The sequence below is a fragment of the Ambystoma mexicanum genome, chromosome 5p (genome assembly GCF_040938575.1).
Source record: "Ambystoma mexicanum isolate Mex_15411 chromosome 5p, UKY_AmexF1_1, whole genome shotgun sequence".
Taxonomy (NCBI): domain Eukaryota; kingdom Metazoa; phylum Chordata; class Amphibia; order Caudata; family Ambystomatidae; genus Ambystoma; species Ambystoma mexicanum.
Window position 1 is genome coordinate 298,467,064 of NC_090930.1, and position 20,217 is coordinate 298,487,280.

Genomic DNA, 20,217 nt, shown 5'->3' on the forward strand with positions numbered 1-20,217 from the left:
GATTTTCAAATCTTGCTTATGTCATCTGCAGTAGTACATATCTTTGGATTTGCTAGGCATCTTTAGCAAGATTGCAGTTTTAAGGTCATTTTTTAACTCCGTCAGTGCGCCCTTCCTTTGGGTGCATGCATTTTGGATAGGAGGCCTAATTGGGCCTTTCCTTTCGTGTGCTGGGGCTTTCATTAAACCCCACAATGCATGTGTGTTGCAGATGGCTGGGACCCATGCGTTGATGATCGCACACAACAGAAAGGATTTTTGCATTCTTGTATTAATCCAAATTATACTTCCTAAAAATGTAGAATGTAAACAGACAGAGGCGCTGAGTACATGGGGAGAGAGGGGGCAGTTGCCCCCATTCTTCTTGAACAACAAGGGCAGGAGTGTCATTTTGCCCCTGTGGAGATTCTGCAAGTATTTGTGTAAGGCGACCAAAAATGGATAAAGGAATCTGATTGAGTGCCGTTCTCTGGCTCGGTGAAGTGTTAGCATGCATGTTGAAAAATTATCAAGTACTGCTCATTTCAAAATGCAAAGGCCTCCTCATCAATGGACCACTGAGGAAGGGGTTGTTGAGGTGGAAGGGTGGATTTGAGGTTGACAGATAAAAGCTGTTTGGAGTGTTCGTGGGAAATAAGGAATCCTAAACAGCAGTGCAGGTGTACCAGAAAAGGTAGTGGAACTATGACTCTGGCGGGTGATGGGGTACGTGGGAATGATCGAGGTGCAACACATGTTTCAAGGAGTTGTGGATGGGCCAGGTTGACTGCCAAGTAGGCGGAACAAGCAAAAGAAGGAAGCCACCTGCATTGCTTTTCATTCATTTCTCTCCGATTGTCAGTCAGTTGGAACATTTATGAATTGGCTTTGTGAAATCAGTCTCCTCTTCTCTGTAATACTAACTCTGCTGGAACCCATACTTAAGAACTTGGTCAACAGCAGCTGCTTCAACAGGGGCCTGCCTAGAGGAATGTGTGCTGTCATGAATAGAATGTTGTGCTTTATTACAAAGCCTGGATCCCAAGACTGAAAATCGTTTATCTACTCACATCTGACAAAGTCCGAGGGATGAATAGGCTATGGTTTTGAAGTATCGGCCATGAGTGCATTGCAGTAGTCCAGGTGACTAGTCACTCAGGTCCTGCTATAACTGCACTCTTGGCCAGTGGTATGGACGGGTAAATTCCATTTAGCCACCTAATGCTAAAATAAAATCTTGTGTAAATGGCCTGGACGTTTATGAAAAGTAACATCTAACCATTTAACATAAGATAATACGTTGATAAAGTTTTCCAAAAATCAGGAGGTGATGTGGTGTTGCAAGTGATAATCTCGTTGGGTCACCAGAACCTGCCCAAGCTTCTGATAGTTAAGGGGAAGCCAGGTAGAGTACGTACAGGCTAAGATGTCATTCAGCCTTTGTACGTACGTTTAAAAAGATTTCAGTCCAGCTGTAACTGCCATAGGTTGGTAAAATGAAGAGGCATGCTTTTACTTAAAAAAAACAGTTCCGTAATGTGGAAAATGGTTGTAAAAACTAGTGGAACTGTTAACAGTAAAAAATAAAAATAATACTACTCTGCTCCTGATAGCTCCTGTTCACTCGACCTCTGATCCTAAAGCAAAATGCTGAATGCTGCAAAGACAGATCAGCAGGTTACGCTGCTGTTGCTGAGATGGTATATGTTTCTGTAAATCCTATGGCTTTTTGCAATGTATGCTGTACAATGTTTTGTTTCGACTTGGGGTTGAAGATGGCTCCCTCACGGTGTGGGAATTTGTGGCCCCAGAGCGAAAACCAAAAGTTGGCACACATATAAACAGGCATTATAAATAAAATGATTACATTTCACCAAAACACTATCGTGTGTAAATACTCTTTTGGGTACTCTGTAACATAGCCACCTGCTGTTGTCCATGTGATGTTTTGAAACTGTCAATATAGCATTTCGCTGACAAGCCGATGCTATATCGCGAGTTAACTGTCAGACTTTTTCACGTGGTCAAAAGCTGCCAAACAAGGTCCTGGTTCAGTTTGAAAAGTTAGCCAGGTCAGCTATCATATTCACGGGTCCACAAAAACCACAGACCAAGCTATGGGGCAACAAGTCTTCAAACTGGAGGCTCCACGTTGTCTTTTAAAATACTAGTTTTGGGAAATGTAGTCAGACTTTGAGCCAGGAGGTGTTGGGCGTTGCTTGATAAAAATGAACTACACCCCCCAGACAGCCCGTGGACAGCGGGCCCTTCTGACGAACGTCTGGCTGCCGCAAAGCCCTCCGGGAGATGTAGTTCCATCGCCGACCTCCGCCCAGCTGGGCGAGGAAGCTGTCCGCTGGCTGGGCTGGCAGGTTTGCTGCCTACGTGGGAAGAGCGAGGAGGAGCCGACGTCAGGAAGGCAGCGGGGAAAGGAGGAGGCTAGGCAGACCACCACAGCCAAGATGTGGCTGCGACCAGAGGAGGTGCTGCTCAAGAACGCACTCAAGCTCTGGGTGACCGAGAAACTCAACAGCTACTTCGTGCTGCAGCGCAGGAGAGGCTACGGGGAGGAAGGAGGAGGCGGGCTGACAGGTAGGGGCAGGCAGCAGCAGCAGCAGCTGCGGCGGGGACTGGCAGGGCAGCTCGGTGTCCGGGTACCTCCGGAGGTGGAGGGCGAGCCTCTCGCTCTGCGTGGCAGGAGGGTCACCTCCACAGTGGATGCAGCAGCTCGTGCCCAGCAGGATGAGCGCTGCCACAAGGGCAGGCTTGGCGTGTTGTGCTCAGAATAAAATGCCGACAGCCCAAGTTTGGGACAGGGATTCCAGAACAGCGCAGGGCCATTAGCTGATTGACAACCGACTTCATTATTGATTATAGGGGTTTTGTTTACCAATGTTTGTATTGATGCCAGCTGGGCTTTAGGGGTAGTATTGTATTTTTTGACCTACGAGAATGTAACGATTGCTTGCTTTCTAAATAATGCAAAATGAGGTCTAATTTCCACTTCGCTTCAGTCCCATATTGGAACTGCTTTCAAATGTTTCATTTTTGTTCTGATGAAACCGGTTCGACTTGTTTTTATTGACGCAAATTGTAAGTGAACTTGTTGGATTCTGTAGCCATTGGCGGCCACATGTCCAAAATATCATACCGTAGATAGGTCGCAATGGAACCAAAGTGGAGATGACAGATGAAATGTACTTTCTCTGCTGGGGCTCCAGGGTGTAAGGCAGCTGGGAACAACTGAATTCGCTCATTGGCTCAAGAGGATTTAAAAACGGGAAGTCCCTGTGATGTGTGACCCTCCCATGTGTATTACCCTTTTAAGGAGATGTGTCCATTCCACGTGTGTTGCCCTTTTAAGATGTGCCCAAGCTAATAAAAGGAGCCCCTGAAGGCAAGTGCAGCAGAACGGCTGCAGACTCCCAACTATGGAACTCCTGTTGTCTCTGTCTCTCATTGTAGGTCTGCAGGCCTACACCTGTGTGATCACTGTCCTGCCGCCCTGACCTGCAGGCCCCACACCCCTGCAGGTCCCTGCTGGTCTGCCCCCCCCCTCCATCCCAGCCTGGTGTCTTGGGTCCAGCCCAGGCACTCACCATCCAGGATGTCACTGGCATCCACGGTACTCCCACCTAGGCTGTGCTCCACAGCCTTGCAGTGTCCTGCCGTGCAACTACTTATAAGTCTGGGCACCGGCTGTGTGACTTCCACCCGCCCCACAATAATGGCGACGAAGGAGTGGAACCCCCGCGATGTCCCCCGTTCCATTCCTGTCCCTTGTTTTTTTTCATGGGAAGAATGAGGAGGGAGAAAGGAGGCGGAGCGGCAGTCCATCGCTGTGGAGGAGTGTGGGGATGCCCCTGCATGCTTCGCCCCGACTGTGGCCCTCATTCACAAGGGTGCTCGTGTGGCCGGGATCGTAGTGCGCCTGCACCCCCCTGGGACATCCGTAGCCCCCCCCCTGTGGCATCCGCCGCTGTGAGGGGAGAAGAAGTGGAGTGGCCGCAGCCTCGAGAAAAGAGACCTTCCGTCTAGGGAGAGAGTTCTGCATTCTCTCCCCTTCCCCCTGGGGAAAGAGAAAAGAAGGGGCAGCCTCTGCTGCTTCCTGGAGGAAGAGCCCTGCTCGTGGATCCTCCCTGGCCACGGTCCTCTGTGAAGAGGGTGCTCGTGCGGCCAGGGGGAGAGCCAGCCTGCAGCCCCCTGTGGCGTCCGCCGCCAGAAGAGAAAGAAACAGTGCGGCCGCACGTGGAGTACCATCTGGCTCCAAGGAGGAAGGAAAATGGCATCACCACCAAGACCAAGAGGGGAGTGCCCCGGAAAACGGCAGCACCAACATCCTGCATTATGCCGTGCCGCCGGCGGAGCCGCCACTGAGATCCCGGGCCCTGTGGTTGTGAAATGAAGCTCCAGGATCGGAGCTGTTGTGGGTGACCCTCCTACGTGCATTGCCCCTTTAAGGGGATGTGTCCCTCCCACGTGTATTGCCCCCCTTGTGAATAAAAGGAGCTCCTGCAGGCACGTGAAACAGAACGGCTGCAGACTCTGTGGAAGGTTGGTCTGAGTCCGTGTCTCCTTTACTGATGTAGGCCGGAGGCCTACACGGGGCGGCACAGGCCTGCAGGCCCTATTGCCATGGGACCCTCGTGCCAGGACGGTGGCAGAGGTCCGCATGGTCAGGAGCCTGGCAGGCTGTGTCCCCCACCCCGATGGCGCTGATGTCCCCTAGTGCCACGGGGCCTGCCGGATGGACATGGCAGGCCCCAAACTCCCACAGGCGCTGGGCCTGTTTGGTGCTGTGAGGAAGCAGCACCCCGGGGTCGCCTGCCGGATGGACATGGCAGGCGAACCCCAACACTGGCGACGAAGGCTGGAGCCCATAGCGGCGTCGGCCGCCTGAGGTATGGAGGAGCTGGGGTGGCCCAGGGCCCCGGATGCGTGGGCCTGGGCCGTCTGGTGCCCCGGTTCGCAGTGCGGTGCTAGCCGCACGCAAGGAGAAGCGGCGTTGGCCGCCACATCGAGGAGATGGTGCTCTCCTTCCGTCGGAGGGAGGTGAGCGGCCCGCCCCCCCCGTTGAGGGCGGCATCCGCCGCGTGGGGAGGAGGGTGAGCAGCCCCTCCCCACCCAGAGGCTGCACAACGTGGGGTGGCTCGGTGCACGCAGCACCAGCCGCAGTGGAAACTTGGAAGCGGCCTCGGCCGCAGAAAAAAAAAAATGGAAAGCGGCATCGACTGCGCAACAAGCCACAACAAGAAGAACGGGTGTCGGAGCCCGCGATGGGAATTGAGGTGCGCCCCCCCTGCGAAGAAGACGTGAAGCGACATCCACCGCTGAGGGGAAGGGGCGGCGATTTTTGTTTAAAAAAAAAAAAAAAAAAAGGGATCTTTTGCCAGCGGCAGCCCATCAAGAGTCCGGACCTGCTGCGACAAAAAAAAAAAAAAAAAAAAAGTTCCTGCAATGAGGAGAGCGGCGCTGGCCCCGCAAGACTGGGCTATCCAGTGGTGAGTGCTGGTGTGCCCCACCCTGGAGCAGATCAGTAACACAAGTGTAAGCGGTGGGGTACACACCTGGTGGCGTTCCGCCACAAAGAGACGAGGAAGGCGGCGTGCGGCATCCATCGCCGCACACGAGGGAGCAGGAGCCGCATCAAAGCAGCAGCATGTGGCATACATCGCCACGCAACGAGAACCCAATGCGGGAATAATGCCAGTTGGCTTCCCGGCCGCAGCCCTCTGAGGAGGGTGCTCGTGCGGCCGGGGTATTTTGTCTCGCTCGCAGCCCTCCCCGCCCAACTCCTCTCGGATGCAACATCTCCCGACACCACAGAGAAGGTCAACGTGGCCGCAGCCGCAAGGAGGAGGAGCGGCAGGTCATTGCCGCAGGGAGGGGATGCGCTCAGCATGTCTCCGCTTTAGCCGCGGCCCTCTGAAGAGGGTGCTTGTGCAGCTGGGGGCAAAGCATGCCGGCACCCTGCCGCAGGAAAGGGTGCTGTGCCCCTAAGGGGACGAGATGAGCCGCCGCGGCCACGGAGGGTGGTAAGGAATCGCACCTCCGGAATGGTCTCCCACCAGAAGTATGCCCGCAACAAAGTAGAGAATTGTTGGCCGCCCCCACCCCAATGGAGACTTGCTGAGCGTCATCTGCTGCGAAGAGATAGGCTGTGTCACCCAAAAGGAACTGGGGCGCCCGCTGCCCCAAGAAAGGATACGGGACCTCCCCCTGGAGAAAACGCCTCAGGCTGCCCCAGGTTGAAAATATCGGGCAGCCGATGCTGCCGGCAGAGGAAAGTGACCGTGAGAGGCTTCTGCTGCCGGAAGAGAGGAGCCCTTGCCGGCGACCCTCCCTGGCCACGGCCCTCTGCAAGGTAGGTGCTCGTGTGACCAGGGAGGTAGCCGACCTGCAAATCCTGCGGCACCGGCCGCAGGGAAAGGGAGAATGCGTTCGGGCTCACTTGCTGCCTGGGCTAACTGGAGGGCGGATAGAAGACCCGCTGGCCCCCAGGGAAGGAAGTACTGGCGGTGCTGCCGCAAGTTAATAAAGAACTCTCCACCCGGGGAGAGGGATGCTGCGTGTCTGTGGGCAGGCCAGGGGAGGTGACTGCCCAGCCTGCCTGGGGGGCGGAGGCACCAGATGTCGGCAGCCTCTCTGAGCCGGCTGCTGGAGCCCTGCAGACGGTGAAGTCACCAGGCTCCATGTCGGAGCAACGAAGAAAAGTGATAAAGTACTCCATATCTCACGTTTGACCACAATGCCTCGGGACACAGTGGGACTGGCCTGAAACCAGCGTAATACTCAGGATCAGTGGATCGGCTGTGTCAGGGATACCCTGTTAAAGGGATGATGACCCCAGTAAGGGCTGAAGGCAAATAGCCTTTGATGAGCCCGGGCTGTGGTGGTGACAGAGGACAATGCTGTACCCAGGGGTCTGGTGTCGATGTTTCCGGACAACAGAAGGTGTGGCAGAGCTGCCCACAACATACGTGAGCATGCACTGGTTGCCACATCATGCGGTGGAGAACAGAGAGGGTGCTCTCTACCCAAACATGCGGGTGCATCGTCTGGTAACCGTTACACTCCGGCAGTGAAGAAACAGCATTCCCCTGCCCGTCCATTCCTGCAGTCGGGTAGTGGGTTCACGACGATGTAGTTGGAGGTTGTCATGAGCCACCACGTGAGGGCCGGCTGTCGGCTGGCCATTGGAGGCGACAGTGTGTGCGGTGACTCTGACCGTGCTCGTATCTCCCTCGAACACCTGGTGAGAAAGCAAACAAAATGGTGGAAATAAAGACATCGGAGAATAACTCAACGCCTCAGCCTTCCCAATGCGCAAAACAGTACCGACTGATGGATGGTAAGCACCACGTCCAGCATGCCCGTTCAGTGCTCATTGCAGAAAAGTGAACGATCGCACAGCACCACATCAATACGTGAATATAATCCCCTGGAGCAGTGCTATCGGGAAAGCAGCACACCCTGTCCCACACGCCACCTGGCCTGCCTTACCAGTGGCCTAGACTGCTTGCCATAGATGACACACTGGTTGCCTGACACTAACGTTCCCCAGCATGCCATCCGGTCGGGAGAACAGGCCAACGTGGGTTTCGGGGAGGTACTTACTGGCCCTTCCCCTGGGGTCCACCAACAACCGAGGTCTGATTAACGAACACGGGTGGCCCTGACACCCACAGCGGGGAAGTGGTTCACTGGAGAAGGGCGTGGGTTGCATCTCAGCATGAGCTTTCGTGCGCCATCCTGCGCCACTGGAGGAAAGAGACACTCCTGACTGGGGAACATCGTGAAGAGGGGGATGAACGATGTCCTGTCACCTCGTGCATGATCTATGGCACCATCCCCATCTACAGTGCATGGAGCCACCAGGACGCCCTGCGACCTGCGTTTCGCTGCCCGGCCCATAACATCCCGGGACTAGCCAATGTGGCCCCTGGCAGCGACCAGGTGCGGCTTTGACAACTGTGAACTGGACCAAGAGGGATTCGAATTTGGGGAAGTAACTCCTGCACGGACTGCCCATAACATCAAGGGTTTAGGCCGATGTGGCCCCTGACACTGCCTGTCAGGTGCGGCTTTGCCAGTGGTGAACTGTGTCATCAAGGGACCTGGATTTGGGAGGTGACTCCGGAACGGACGTTGATGGAAGACGAACTGGCCTCCCGCAGTCCTGCAAGTGCTTAAAGTGGACTCAGAAATATTGTGTATTTTGATGCGGTGAACCTGGTTAGTAAATACATGCCTGAGGTGGTCTCCGTAAAGAAAATCAGCATGAAGCTGTGATCCCGCAGTTGCTAGGTGTGCGTGTAGTGCCAGCTGCCAACCGGGGTGTTTTGTTTCAGTGGTTGCCTCTCCGAACCCCAGGTTAATAAAGGGTTTTGTAAACTGGGAGAACTGCCTACATTCCACCGGCAGCTCATCCACCGCGACTGCAACCCGCGGAGCATGTTTAGAATTGGTTTTGCATGTGTTATGTCGGTAACGATTTTGAGTTAGCTAGGTATGTGTCAGTGATGTATTGTAGTATGTGGGCGTCCCGCAAGGTTTGACTTGAGAGGCAGTTTGTCGTTCTGTAATAGGTGGGACGCATGTATGTTTTAGTCACGTTTGTCGTTTGTTATGAAAAAGGAGGAGTGTTGTGGGTGACCCTCCTACGTGCATTGCCCCTTTAAGGGGATGTGTCCCTCCCACGTGTATTGCCCCTTTAAGATGGGCCATGATTGTGTCATGGCCCTTGTGAATAAAAGGAGCTCCTGCAGGCACGTGAAACAGAACGGCTGCAGACTCCGTGGAAGGTTGGTCTGAGTCCGTGTCTCCTTTACTGATGTAGGCCGGAGGCCTATACGGGGCGGCACAGGCCTGCAGGCCCTGTTGCCATGGGACCCTCGTGCCAGGACGGTGGCAGAGGTCCGCATTGTCAGGAGCCTGGCAGGCTGTGTCCCCCACCCCGATGGCGCTGATGTTCCCTAGTGCCACGGGGCCTGCCGGATGGACATGGCAGGCCCCAAACTCCCACAGGCGGTGGGCCTGTTTGGTGCTGTGAGGAAGCAGCACCCCGGGGTCGCCTGCCGGATGGACATGGCAGGCGACCCCCAACAGGAGCTGTCAAAGAAAGAAAAAAAATGAACAGATCATCCATGCCGGTGCCCCTTTGTATTGCGAGGCCCAGCGGTTGAAATGATGCAGTGCTCGCTGGTCCCAGCGAGATCCCGGTCCAAACAGATGGTTAAAAGTAAATAGCTCGGTGTTGTAGCAATGGATACAGGCAAAGGGCCCTCACAGATCCCGGGCTGTCAGGGCAGCAGGGCTGTCGCAACGTGTGGTGAGGCCTGGGGCAAAACGTTTGGTGAGGCCCCCTTATAATTATTTGCACTGGGCCAGCGTTGCCACCGCAAACATGAGACGCAAGAAATCTCCCATTGGGTTTGTGTGGAGGAACCCAAATATGGTTCATTATTATGACAGCAAATCAACTACAGAAAAGGTATGTTTCTGTACTGAAGACAAGTTCACTCCAGAATAACAATTTTGCCATATGCATATATATAGGATGGCATGACGTCGGGTGGTGCGTGACGCCAGCTTTAGGGAGAAGCGCCCTGCACCTTTGTGCGCATTAAAACACACATACACGTCACAGGTAGATGATGTCCAATGGCAGCTGATGAGTTTTTTTAACTGGAGAAGCTTAAATGTTGGCGCCAATTATGTGGGACTGACAGTGCACAGTGAGGGAACCCAAACCCAACAAGGGGTGCTTGAGAAGGTTTCCCGCCCCCCAAATTGTTTTGAAACAAATTCAAATGGTGCATTTTACAGCACTTTCTTAGTTAAATTAGGGTAAAAAGCCATAGAGTATGCAATTGGTTTTGTATGGTAGCACATGGACAAACCCAGTAGATGCACGAACCGTGCACAGGAGCATTTTCCATTGCATTTCATGCCACCTTTGCCCACAACATATGCCAGTTTGCAAACATATTCATGCTGGCTGTTCCCAAACATGTCCATGCAGCCTGCATCAATATATTTTAAATAGTTATTTATTTATTTGACATTTGTAAAGCGCTCCAAAGGCATCTGGGCCAGTATTACCATATAAGGACTCACAAGCAGCAAAAAAAAAACATGCCACGGAACATATATACAGACCAGCTGTGCACCATAAGTGTTATTGCTGGCTGGACTGGCCAATATGCAATGTAGGCCAGTCTAGCCACCTGATAACACTTATGTTTTCTTTACCTAGGCCTGGCTGAAGATGAGCTGGTGCCGATTTCAACATGGCAGTTGGTGGCCCCCCATTGCTTAGAGCGCAAAACAGTCTGAGGCAACCGTTGGGTACATACATTATAATGGGGACAAAGAAAAACAGGCAGGAGTTAATAGCTGCTGATTATCACAAAACGGCCAGCCAGCAGTGAGCTGAAACACTAAATGCCCACTGAAAAGCTTGAAATCCCCCTTTGTCAGAAGTTGGGTGATGTGGGGGAACCAGTGTTGAAGGGCAATGTGGTGATAACACTTCTGTATACCTCAAGGAAGTGACGGCTAAAAGGGCTCCAGCAAACGCAGCTGAAAGGCGAGCATTTCAAAGCGCTAATGTTAAGCCCCAGAACAAAAGGAATATAGAAAGGAATATATTGCCCTGTTACAAAACTGCTGACTGGCAACATGGGGGCATTTGCTTGGGTCCCCCAAAGCCACTTTTAACTGAAAGAGCTGAAAGGCCCCGGCAAGACAGCCAGCTAGCAGGGAGATGAAACACTAAATGCCCACTGAAAATCTTTAAATCCTCCTTTGTCAGCAAGTGGGTGATGAGGAGGAACTGGTGTGAAAAGGCAACAAGGTGATAACACTTACATGTACCCCAGGGAAGTGAAGGCCGGAAGGGCTGCTTCAATTGTAGCTTATAAGGAAAGCATGTCAAAGCCCCAGAATGAAAGGAAAATTATGCTGTGTTACAAGACTGATTACTGGCAACACGGGGGCATTTGCAGTGGTCCTTCGAAGCCCCTTTCAACTGAAAAGTCTGAAGGGCCCTGACGCTGCATTTTCTTTTGACAGCTGAGTTAGTAGCATGAACGTAACACAACATAGACTGAAGAACAAAGACGTTTGCTATCCTCTTAACACATATGTGAAAATATTAACGGAGACATTAACCGAGAGTAACAGAACATGTCACATGGATAAAAGTAACAATTGCCTCAGGTGCCACAAGGATTTTGGAGAAAAATGTCCAAGCAGAACTAGATGTGCTGTTTGTTTCATTTCCACCATAGGAATGCCTAAAAGTGAGCCTTCTAAGCTCTGAGTGGTGGTTTTCAACTGGCATCGGAGCATCTGTGCACGTGGCGGATCCACACAATTGTACACATTGTGAGAAAACTGAATGTAATGATTTTACGGTCGATAAGCAGACAGAGGTGTTAAACGAGAGAAAAATCGAGTACATATCAATCCAATGTATTCGAAAAACAGAAGGCAGCATTGGCGTTATGATAGCTCTCAACTCGCACGCTTTTGCAGGGTGTCACCCTCCTTACAATCAGCTGCCTCACCTGCCAAGCCCCCTATATGCCCATTCACCTAACTGGGCTCTCACCCCGTCCTAAAAAAAATATCTGGTGTTTTCACCCACCTTGGTAAATTTGAGAGCTATGTAACTATCAGCTAGAAGTTTGGGACAACTAATATGCATATCTAGCTTTGTGGTGCATTTTGGGATTTATAGTTTACCAGCTGATGGGGCTGATCACACACACACACGATTTGCCATTGATTCACCCAGGGCTCAAGTCGAGGGTCCATGCGGGTGGACAGAGTCCACCCACTTTTTTCCGAGGGTGGACTCGGCCCTCCATCTAAAATGAGAAATATTTAATGTCCTCTTTGAATTTATGTCATCAGGTTTGTAGGCCCGACACTTCACAACTGCACTATGTAACCTGATGAAAAATAACAAACAACTAAAGGTGAAATGTCCCATTTTCGTACTGCAAGATCCAGGGAAAACATTTCTATTTGTTGCTGGAGTTCAAAACCTGCACACCTTTTTAACGTTACACAAACACTATCAGAAGAAAATATCCTCTCTTGGTTTTGTGTGTGTGTTGTTTTTTTGAAAGGCAAATGCCATTCGTCCCGTGCAATGTGGGTGGTTGTGCCAAGACAATGTTATGAAATGTGCATATTTCACCTTCATATGTTAATTTCTGGCAACGTCACATCCCATTGCGTTGTTTACTTGTCCCCCACTTTAATTTTTAGGACTTGACCCTTGGATTCACCAAATTCAGATACCTTACCTGCTGCTGCAGCACGTCTTGTCTATAGGCCCCTGCACGCGCTGCTGTGATCATCCAAGGACCCTGGACCAGCCTCAACGAAATCCAACACAAGTGCTGGCAAGCGCTGGAGTCCAGGCACTGAAGTCATTTTGCTTAACTACTTCATCTCCGACTCCAACGCCTGCGTCCTCTGCAAATGTAGGTTTAACAATCCACGTGAAATCATGCTAGGCCTGGGCGCCGGCAAACTGTTACATTGTACAGTGCTTCCGGTGCCACCTGCCCAGTTCTCCCAATATCCCCTGAGGGCCAAGGTTTTTTCAACCTTAATGACAGCTTGCACAACGAAATACCATACAGGCAGCCGCGAGGCTCCCCCTGAGTGCGAGGCCTGGGGCAGTTTGTCCCCCCCTGGACCTCCCTCATGACAGCGCTGCAGGGCAGTGAACTGTGAAGGCTCCACATCGGAGCATGCACAGAAAAAATGGCCCCCCTGCAGATCCCGGTCCTGGCCGTGAAACAGATAAGCCGGTCCATGGAGTATCCAACTAGGAAACTGCTGCCCAACAGACCAGTAGTCCTGGTCAACCATATACCAGGTGTCTTGCCTGCCCCAATAAGTCAGGCCAGTTAACAGATCTGTGGCAGTGATTCAAAGGAATGAAGCAACGCAGATGCCTGAGGGTGGGTGCACATTTAACAGATAGTGCTGCAACAACGCTAGCTCAGTGTCTGTTGGAAAGAAAAAAAAACTAGCAACCACAGACAGTAGCAGTGCCCATGTTGAACATTTGGAAGGCTCTGTGTCCTTGCCACCATGTATGTCATCGTAGTAAACGTGCCGACCATTCCTGGGTACACCTAGGAAGTGGACAGTGCTCCATACTGGGAGAACTGCACTGGTACATGCCAAATAAGTGAATAGAAAGGGTGCAGCCCAGTGTGAGTGTATGTGCACCCTCTGTTACTGGCAGCATCCCGCCCCAACACCCTGCCACTACAGTCACCCTGCCTGCCCTACAGGTGGCCTCAACGCTGTGCCACTAATATCCCCTGAATGCCATACCATCCTTGTGCTACCCCTGCACACCGGGCGAGGCATAAGGAATGCCAACCCATGGGAAAAGTGGGGGGAAAGTTTGTGGCTGCTGCTGCTCCAGGAAGAGCAAGTAGCCCACCTGACACCCAGCCACCAATGTCAACTTGCCTGTCATACTATCTAAGGACCAGGCCAATGTGGGCCCGGGTGCGATACCTGCCCCCCCTGAGCTGTGCCAACAACTTGTCTGGCTAACCAACACATGCGGTCCTGACAGCTGCCACCAAGAAGCCGTGCAATGTGCAAGGTAAGGCTTGCAGCTCCTCACGAGTGCTTGTGCACCCTCCTGTGCCCCTGTAGAAAAGTGACTCTTGACTGGGGCAGCATGGGCCAAAAGGGGGGTGAGTGATATCCTGTCACCCCATGCCCTGTCAACATCACGTGGAGCAGCATAGACTCCTTGCTACCCACGTCTCGCTGCCCTGCCCCGATATCAAAAGGGACTGACTGAACCTGACCGTGGTACTGCCTGGACGCCCTGCGACCTGTATCTCGCTGCCTGCCCCAAAATCAAGGGACTAAGCTGATGTGGTGCCTGGTGCCCACCAGGCGTGGTTTTGCCGGCTCTGAACTGTACCATCAATCGACCTGGCCCTGGGAAAATTGACTCCTAAACGGACACTGATGGAAAGTGAACTGGCCTCCTGCAGTCCTGCAATTGCTTAAAGAGGACTTAGTAAACATGTGTTTTGATGCTGTGATCCTGCATGTTAGCTACGTGCTTAAAGTGATTGCAGTAAAGAACACTGATGTGAAGCTGTGATTCCGCAGTTAGTAGGTGTGCTCTATATGGTGTCAGCAGCTAACAGTGACGTCATTCAGTAGATGCAGTTTCGTACCCCAGGTTAATAAAGGGTCTTCTAAAATGTGGCAGAGCTGCCACCATTCCACCGGCAGTTCACCAACCACGACTGTCACCCACTGAGTATGTTTAGAATGTGTTAGCATGTGCTGTGTCTGTAACTATCTGAGTAGCTATGTGTCACTGGCATATCCTACTATCTGTCTACCCCACAATTCCCAAGTGGTAAGTATACTCGTTCTGTAATGGGGGGAGGTTCCATGTATGTCTCGGCAACGTTTGTTTTGTTCGTTATGAAAAAGGAGGAGTGTGATATGTGTCCCTCCCATGTGTATTACCCTTTTAAGATGTGGCCCAAGCTAATAAAAGGAGCCCCTGCAGGCACGTGCAGCAGAACGGCTGCAGAGTCCGAATACGGAACTCCTGTTGTCTCTCGTCTCCCATTGTGGGCCTGCAGGCCCCATGCCATGTGAACACGGCCCTGCGGCTCCCAGCTGGTCTGGGACCCCCAGACCAGCCTGGTGCCCTGGGTCCAGCCCAGGTACCCACCATCCAGGATGTTAATGGCATCCACGGTGTTCCGCCACCTACTATGTGCCACACAGCCTCACAGGGCCCTGCCCTGCAACCACGTATAAGTATGGGTGACCCCCCCCCCCCGCACACCAGCTGCCTGACTGCCGCCGGCCCCACAATAGTCCCCTAGGCTACTGCAATTTGAGCACTGTTGGTAGGATTATGACGGTGACGGCCAAAAATATAACCCAGATAGTCTTTGTTGGCTCAAGTTTAAGAAATCTATGTTTTGCACCCGATACCAGCCGGATAATAAAGGGAAGTTAAGGCTTGCACACTTTGCCATCTCTGATGCCTGGGTGGGTATCATTTATATTGATTTCGGGGATGCTGTCACATCTGAGGACCATGTCCATACGCTAAGAAGACTTTCTGGAGTTCATAGAGTGTTCAGCTGTTGGTGCCTTGTCTTATTTTGCTTTCCGAAATCAACCCATTCTGCACAGTTACTGGGCATTGCACATGTGATCATCTGCTGTGAAGCTTTCCACACTCCTCGCCCAAATGTCTCTTGCTTGATTTTAATAACAGTATCCAGTTGACCAGTTATCAGACGGGTTCTGCTGGAGCCACTTATTGCCATAACCTTGTGGTTTGGGCATTTTGTGAATTGTAGTTGGTGCTGTGTGCACAGGCGGGACATCTGCGACTTTCCCGATGTTTTGCCCTACAACGCCCTTGATGCCGCACCATTGTCGGTACTGGATGTGCCTGATGGGAGTTGTAAGCCAAAACATCTGGCAAGCATCAGAAACAAGTTAATGGATTAAAATGCCAAGACAATACCTGTTAAGTGCTTCAAATTCCTCTTGATAGCTTTCCATTCCAGTGCTTTTTACTCTGTGCCATAACAGGAGGGGTGAGGGGGGGGGGGGTCGCATGCAAATTAGCCAGAACCACGTCCCCAAAATGACCCCACTAGGCAACAGGCCCTTGATAAAAGAACACGCGCAACGCCCGCCAAGCAAAAACCAGCAGACCAATGGGACGCTAATACAGATCAATCGGGCACGAGTATAGATCAATGTGGCCATCGCGTCCCGGGACTTCCATGTAGTAATGGCACTGCAAAAATGTCTCCTGACAAAAAAAGTCGCTGTTTTTTGCAGAGATATTATTAAATGGAACCTCGATGCCATCGGGCTGTGTGCGCGCTATAGAAATGCAGATAAATAAATAAAGATCCCTGCAACCCGTCCCCATACATAATGTCGCCATATATAATGTCGCCAATGGCTTTTCCCAGCGACATTATGTATGGGGACGTCATTGCCTGAAAACGTCCTGGGTTATCGTAGCTCTCGGAGAGGAGCTGAGAGGAAGGCGCCTCTAGGGTTTTTATGCTCACCCTTTTCTGTGTCGATTTAAGAGCGCAGGACAAGGTTCAACATTCAATACTAGTCCTTTGGCTGCACATTGATGCAAATGTCTGAATTCACCACCTCGTTGTGCCAAGTCGTGCCTGGTGTACTCTATTGTCTTAGTGCCAACTGTCCTCATGTCAAGAGATAGCCAGCGCCACTTTACCGGATGGGGTTTGTAGTACCAGGCAGGCTTATGATGGGGAAAAAACTGAACTACAAAGCCTGCTGTGCGAATTACTTTTGGCTTAAAAGCCATGGCAGTTAGGTGTCTGGCGTGACTTGTTGCGCAGTTAGAAGCGGCTGAGCAGTTCCCAAAAGTGTCCTCTTCTAATGTAGAAGGGAGAGTGGGACATTCATTTCTAACTCCCTGGTTGCATTTTTCATTTTCAGAGCTAGAATTGGCCATTGGATTGTGTTCATGCTGTGCGCTTGCCTCCCCTCAGCCACTCTTCCGTCCTCCTTGGGTGTATGAGAATCGGCTTCACGCACGACTCGCTCCACACACCCACCTGCACCAGTGCATTGCTAAGTAGGCCTCCCTCACTTTAGCGGTCCATTGCTAGCTGTGCCCCCCCCCCGTGGCGCCTGGAAACACCGTTTGTTGTACTGGCGCCTTACAAGTACTCAATAAATGAAATGAACGCCACACAAGGCCTGGGGGAGGGATGGTGGGAGCATATTACGAAAAAGGGAAAACAAACACGGCTCCCGCTTCTCCACGACAGATCTGCCAGGAAATTCTGCTGCCAAGTGGGCTGCAGGCAGAAGGCGCCCGCTCCTGCTGCTGCCGTCTGCGGAGGCGGATTCAGTAGTAAACATTAGCGTGCCGGTGGCTGCCAGGCGAGAGCTGACGCTGGACTCTCAGGGGTCCTGCCTGCCAGGCATTGGAGGAGGGGGGAGCGGACTGCGTCCCGGTCCCAACCCCCCACTCCCCGCGGAGCCTGCTGCAGCCCATCCAATTCCTCTGAGGCTCAAGGGCGTAATGTTATGCGTTGTCGACTATGTTCTGCCACTCCTTAAAGTGGAGGGATAAAATACCACACAGAATGGGGAAACAGCACCCAGGCAGGGACGTCGGGGGACCTGAAGTCACAGCAAGGACTGTCGACGGCTCTGAGTAAATGGGCGTGTACCTGACCCGTTTGCTAGATTGGCAGCAGTTCCTCTCTTCTGCCACACAGGAGCAATTGGCATGAAAAGTAACTGCTGAGGAACCGTTGAATCTTAATACACCTGGTACTGCTGCGAAACTAGGCGCCACTTTTCCCCCGTGACCACACTCCTTCATCACACTCACATATGTAGAGAGGCGGAGCTCGCAAGTAGTGGCTACCTCATGTCATTTAGCACTTGTGACGAAATGAGTGCTGCCCTGCACGAGTACAAGGATGAGTATGGCCTTAACCGCCTGGTCAGCCCCCGCACTTCTACAAAATAACAGTGCTCCAAGTCATTAAGCGAAACGGGCACAGAGAAGAGAGCTACCGCCTACCAGTGGCGTCGCCAGGAATCGAATCTAGGAAGGGCACAGAGGGGGTCACAGACAAAAGTGTGGGTCCGCCTATGAAAGGTAATGTGTGACGTCACAAGCACTCCCGCAGAGATGTTTTTGTGCACACCACCTACCCACACCCCAGTGCACCACCCCTATCCCCCAATCAGAATGCAGGCAAAAACTATTCAGTTACTAATGGCCCATCGTTAGCAGTTCTGTGTACTACATTCTGATGGGAGGGGCTGCAAGCTGCTCTGCACACTATGAAGGTCGCTGTGCAGAAGCCGGGCAGGGACACCTGAGAAGTGGCTCGTGTTGATGTTCATACCGATGCCAGAATGCATACCAAGATCACTGCTTGCTTTGAGACAAATAGTGTGTTTGCCGTGTGATAGGCAGACATTTGCCTTAATGAGTGTCACAAATAACACCACAAACAGAGAACACAGTCACTGCTCCCCTCGGGTAGGTGGGCACAAGGGGGGGGCAAGATTTCAGAGTGCGCCCCCCCTCGCTAGCGACACCACTGCCGCCTACGCGTTTTGTGGTAAGTGGGCCAAGAGATGGCTATACACTGAACAGGGCTGTGAAGGTGACCCAGTAGCAACCCAAACAGTAATGGTACAGCAGTCCAAAATGAAGGAATGTTCAATGAAAGTCCTTTAAAAATGTTACTTTATCTAAACACACCAATATGCAATAAAAAACAGTACCAGAAGAAAATGAAGAGAACCAACCCCATTAAAGGAAGAGATAGAAATGCATAATGTAAAGATGCAAGCACCTGGGGTACTTGGCAGGAAGAACACGCCAATGAATCACTTCAATGAGGGCAAAAAGGATATGCCCCGATGAAAGCGGTGCAAAAAGGGATTAGCCAGTCTCTAGCAACCCGACATATTGCCCAGGCAGGCTGTGGACTTTCCAACAGCACCTGAATCATTTATTGGTGGTTTAACAGCATCAAACCAGGCTTCTCAACGTTTTTCGAGGGGGTCAAACCAGGCCCATATGTGGCGAGTCTAGGTGATCTAGGTTTGAGAGGAAGCTCTCTGTGCTTCAATGCAGCATTCTAAGGATGTGGGTCAATGAGGCCACCATTCAAAGAATGTGGGTCAATGAGGACACCATGGTGGAATGTTTATCATAATTATGTGGTTTTGAAATAGAGGTGCAGATTTAAACGCAATTTCTAAATTGTAGTGACTTTGCTGTCATAGTTATCTGTCAAACCGGTCACCTGTGACATCTGGACCTGCCTTGTGCCACTGGAGAACAGGGAACTAATTCAGCAGGGCACAGGTGTACACTATGCTTCTCGCGTGGAGCTTGATTGAAGTGGGGGTCTGTTAGCAGAACATTCTTTCTCGTCAATGTAATATTTAAAAAAAGCTAGGGCTTCACTGCCTTTGCCAGATGCCACTCTTTCACAGGTGTAGTTATTTGTCCTTGATAAATGCAGGATAACAAGTTCCAGAATGCAAAGCGATGTGAGGTCTATAGCATCGACTAGTTCAACAGCATAAACTGGACAAGAAACCAATTCAGAGCTCTGTAGGCCGCTTCCTATTATTTTAGACGCAATACAATCAAATCATCTGCTTTAAGTCATTCTTTAGCACAGGCATGCTTCGCTGATGACACCAGTGCTTTAAGTGGGCCAGGGCCTGACCCCGGCAGTCTCCAGAAAGTGGGCCTGATCTGGGGCCCTGCTGGGGCCCCCTGTCCCACACAACATTGGCAGGACGCGACGGGAGATGCGCCTGCCATTATGTCAGGCAAGCTGACAGAAGTGCCAGCCAGCCACAGCGACGCTGAGGCTGGCTGGCACTTCTGTCAGTCACTGTAACTTCCTCTGATGACCCCTCATCAGGGTCATCAGAGGAAGTTACTGTCCCTTTGTTTGCCCTCCCCAGGTCACTGAACCTTGCGGGCTCCGTGATCTAATATGCAGATTAGATCACAGAGCCTGCAGGTTCGCAGAGGGTGAAAGGCGCCTCAGGCTCAGTGATCTATCTGCTGAGAGCAGATAGATCACAGAGCCCGAGGCGTCTTTCTCCGTCGACAAAGCTTTATAAAAGATGCCTTGAATTGTGTACGTTTCAAGCCATCTTTTATAAACATAGAAATATTTCTATGTTTATAAAAGGCGGCTTGAAACGTACACAATTCAAGGCATCTTTTAGAAACCTAGAAACATGTTACAAATGTCTGTTTATAAAAGGTGGCTTGAAAAATGCACCAACCTTAGTAGTACGCGTATAAATGCTAACGTACATTTATATATTTGTTTGCGCACCTTACTATGATTTGTGCACGTTTAGGCCCCGCCCACAATGAAAGCCATACCCCCAAACGAGGGCCCCCCCTCAATTTCTTACCCCATGTAAAGCACTGGATGACACCTAATCTGCAGTTCAAGGGAAGGCATACATTTTCACGTGTCAAGCAAGGCAACAATGTTTTTTTGAATGCGGGTAATTATTGAACTGACAAATTTGGGTTGTAGGGGTGGGGCTAACTTTGAGCAGTGTATGTGCACATCTCATTAAAGTCCAGCCATTGACACTCCTCAGGGGATCGATGACCAGTTGTGCTTA

General features: G+C 51.5%; 1 protein-coding gene across 2 annotated transcripts in view; it reads left to right on the forward strand.

The window, feature by feature from the left end:
- Window positions 1–2,329: 2,329 nt before the first annotated feature.
- Window positions 2,330–20,217, forward strand: part of TBC1D8B (TBC1 domain family member 8B) — a 1,314,750-nt gene continuing 1,296,862 nt past the window's right edge. Inside the window, exon 1 of one of the 2 annotated variants that reach the window (XM_069612733.1) lies at window positions 2,330–2,571. In XM_069612733.1, the coding sequence (XP_069468834.1) occupies window positions 2,442–2,571 (130 nt within the window). In that variant the 5' untranslated portion in view covers window positions 2,330–2,441. The remainder of the gene's footprint in view (window positions 2,572–20,217) is intronic. The other variant, XM_069612732.1, reaches the window with a different exon arrangement.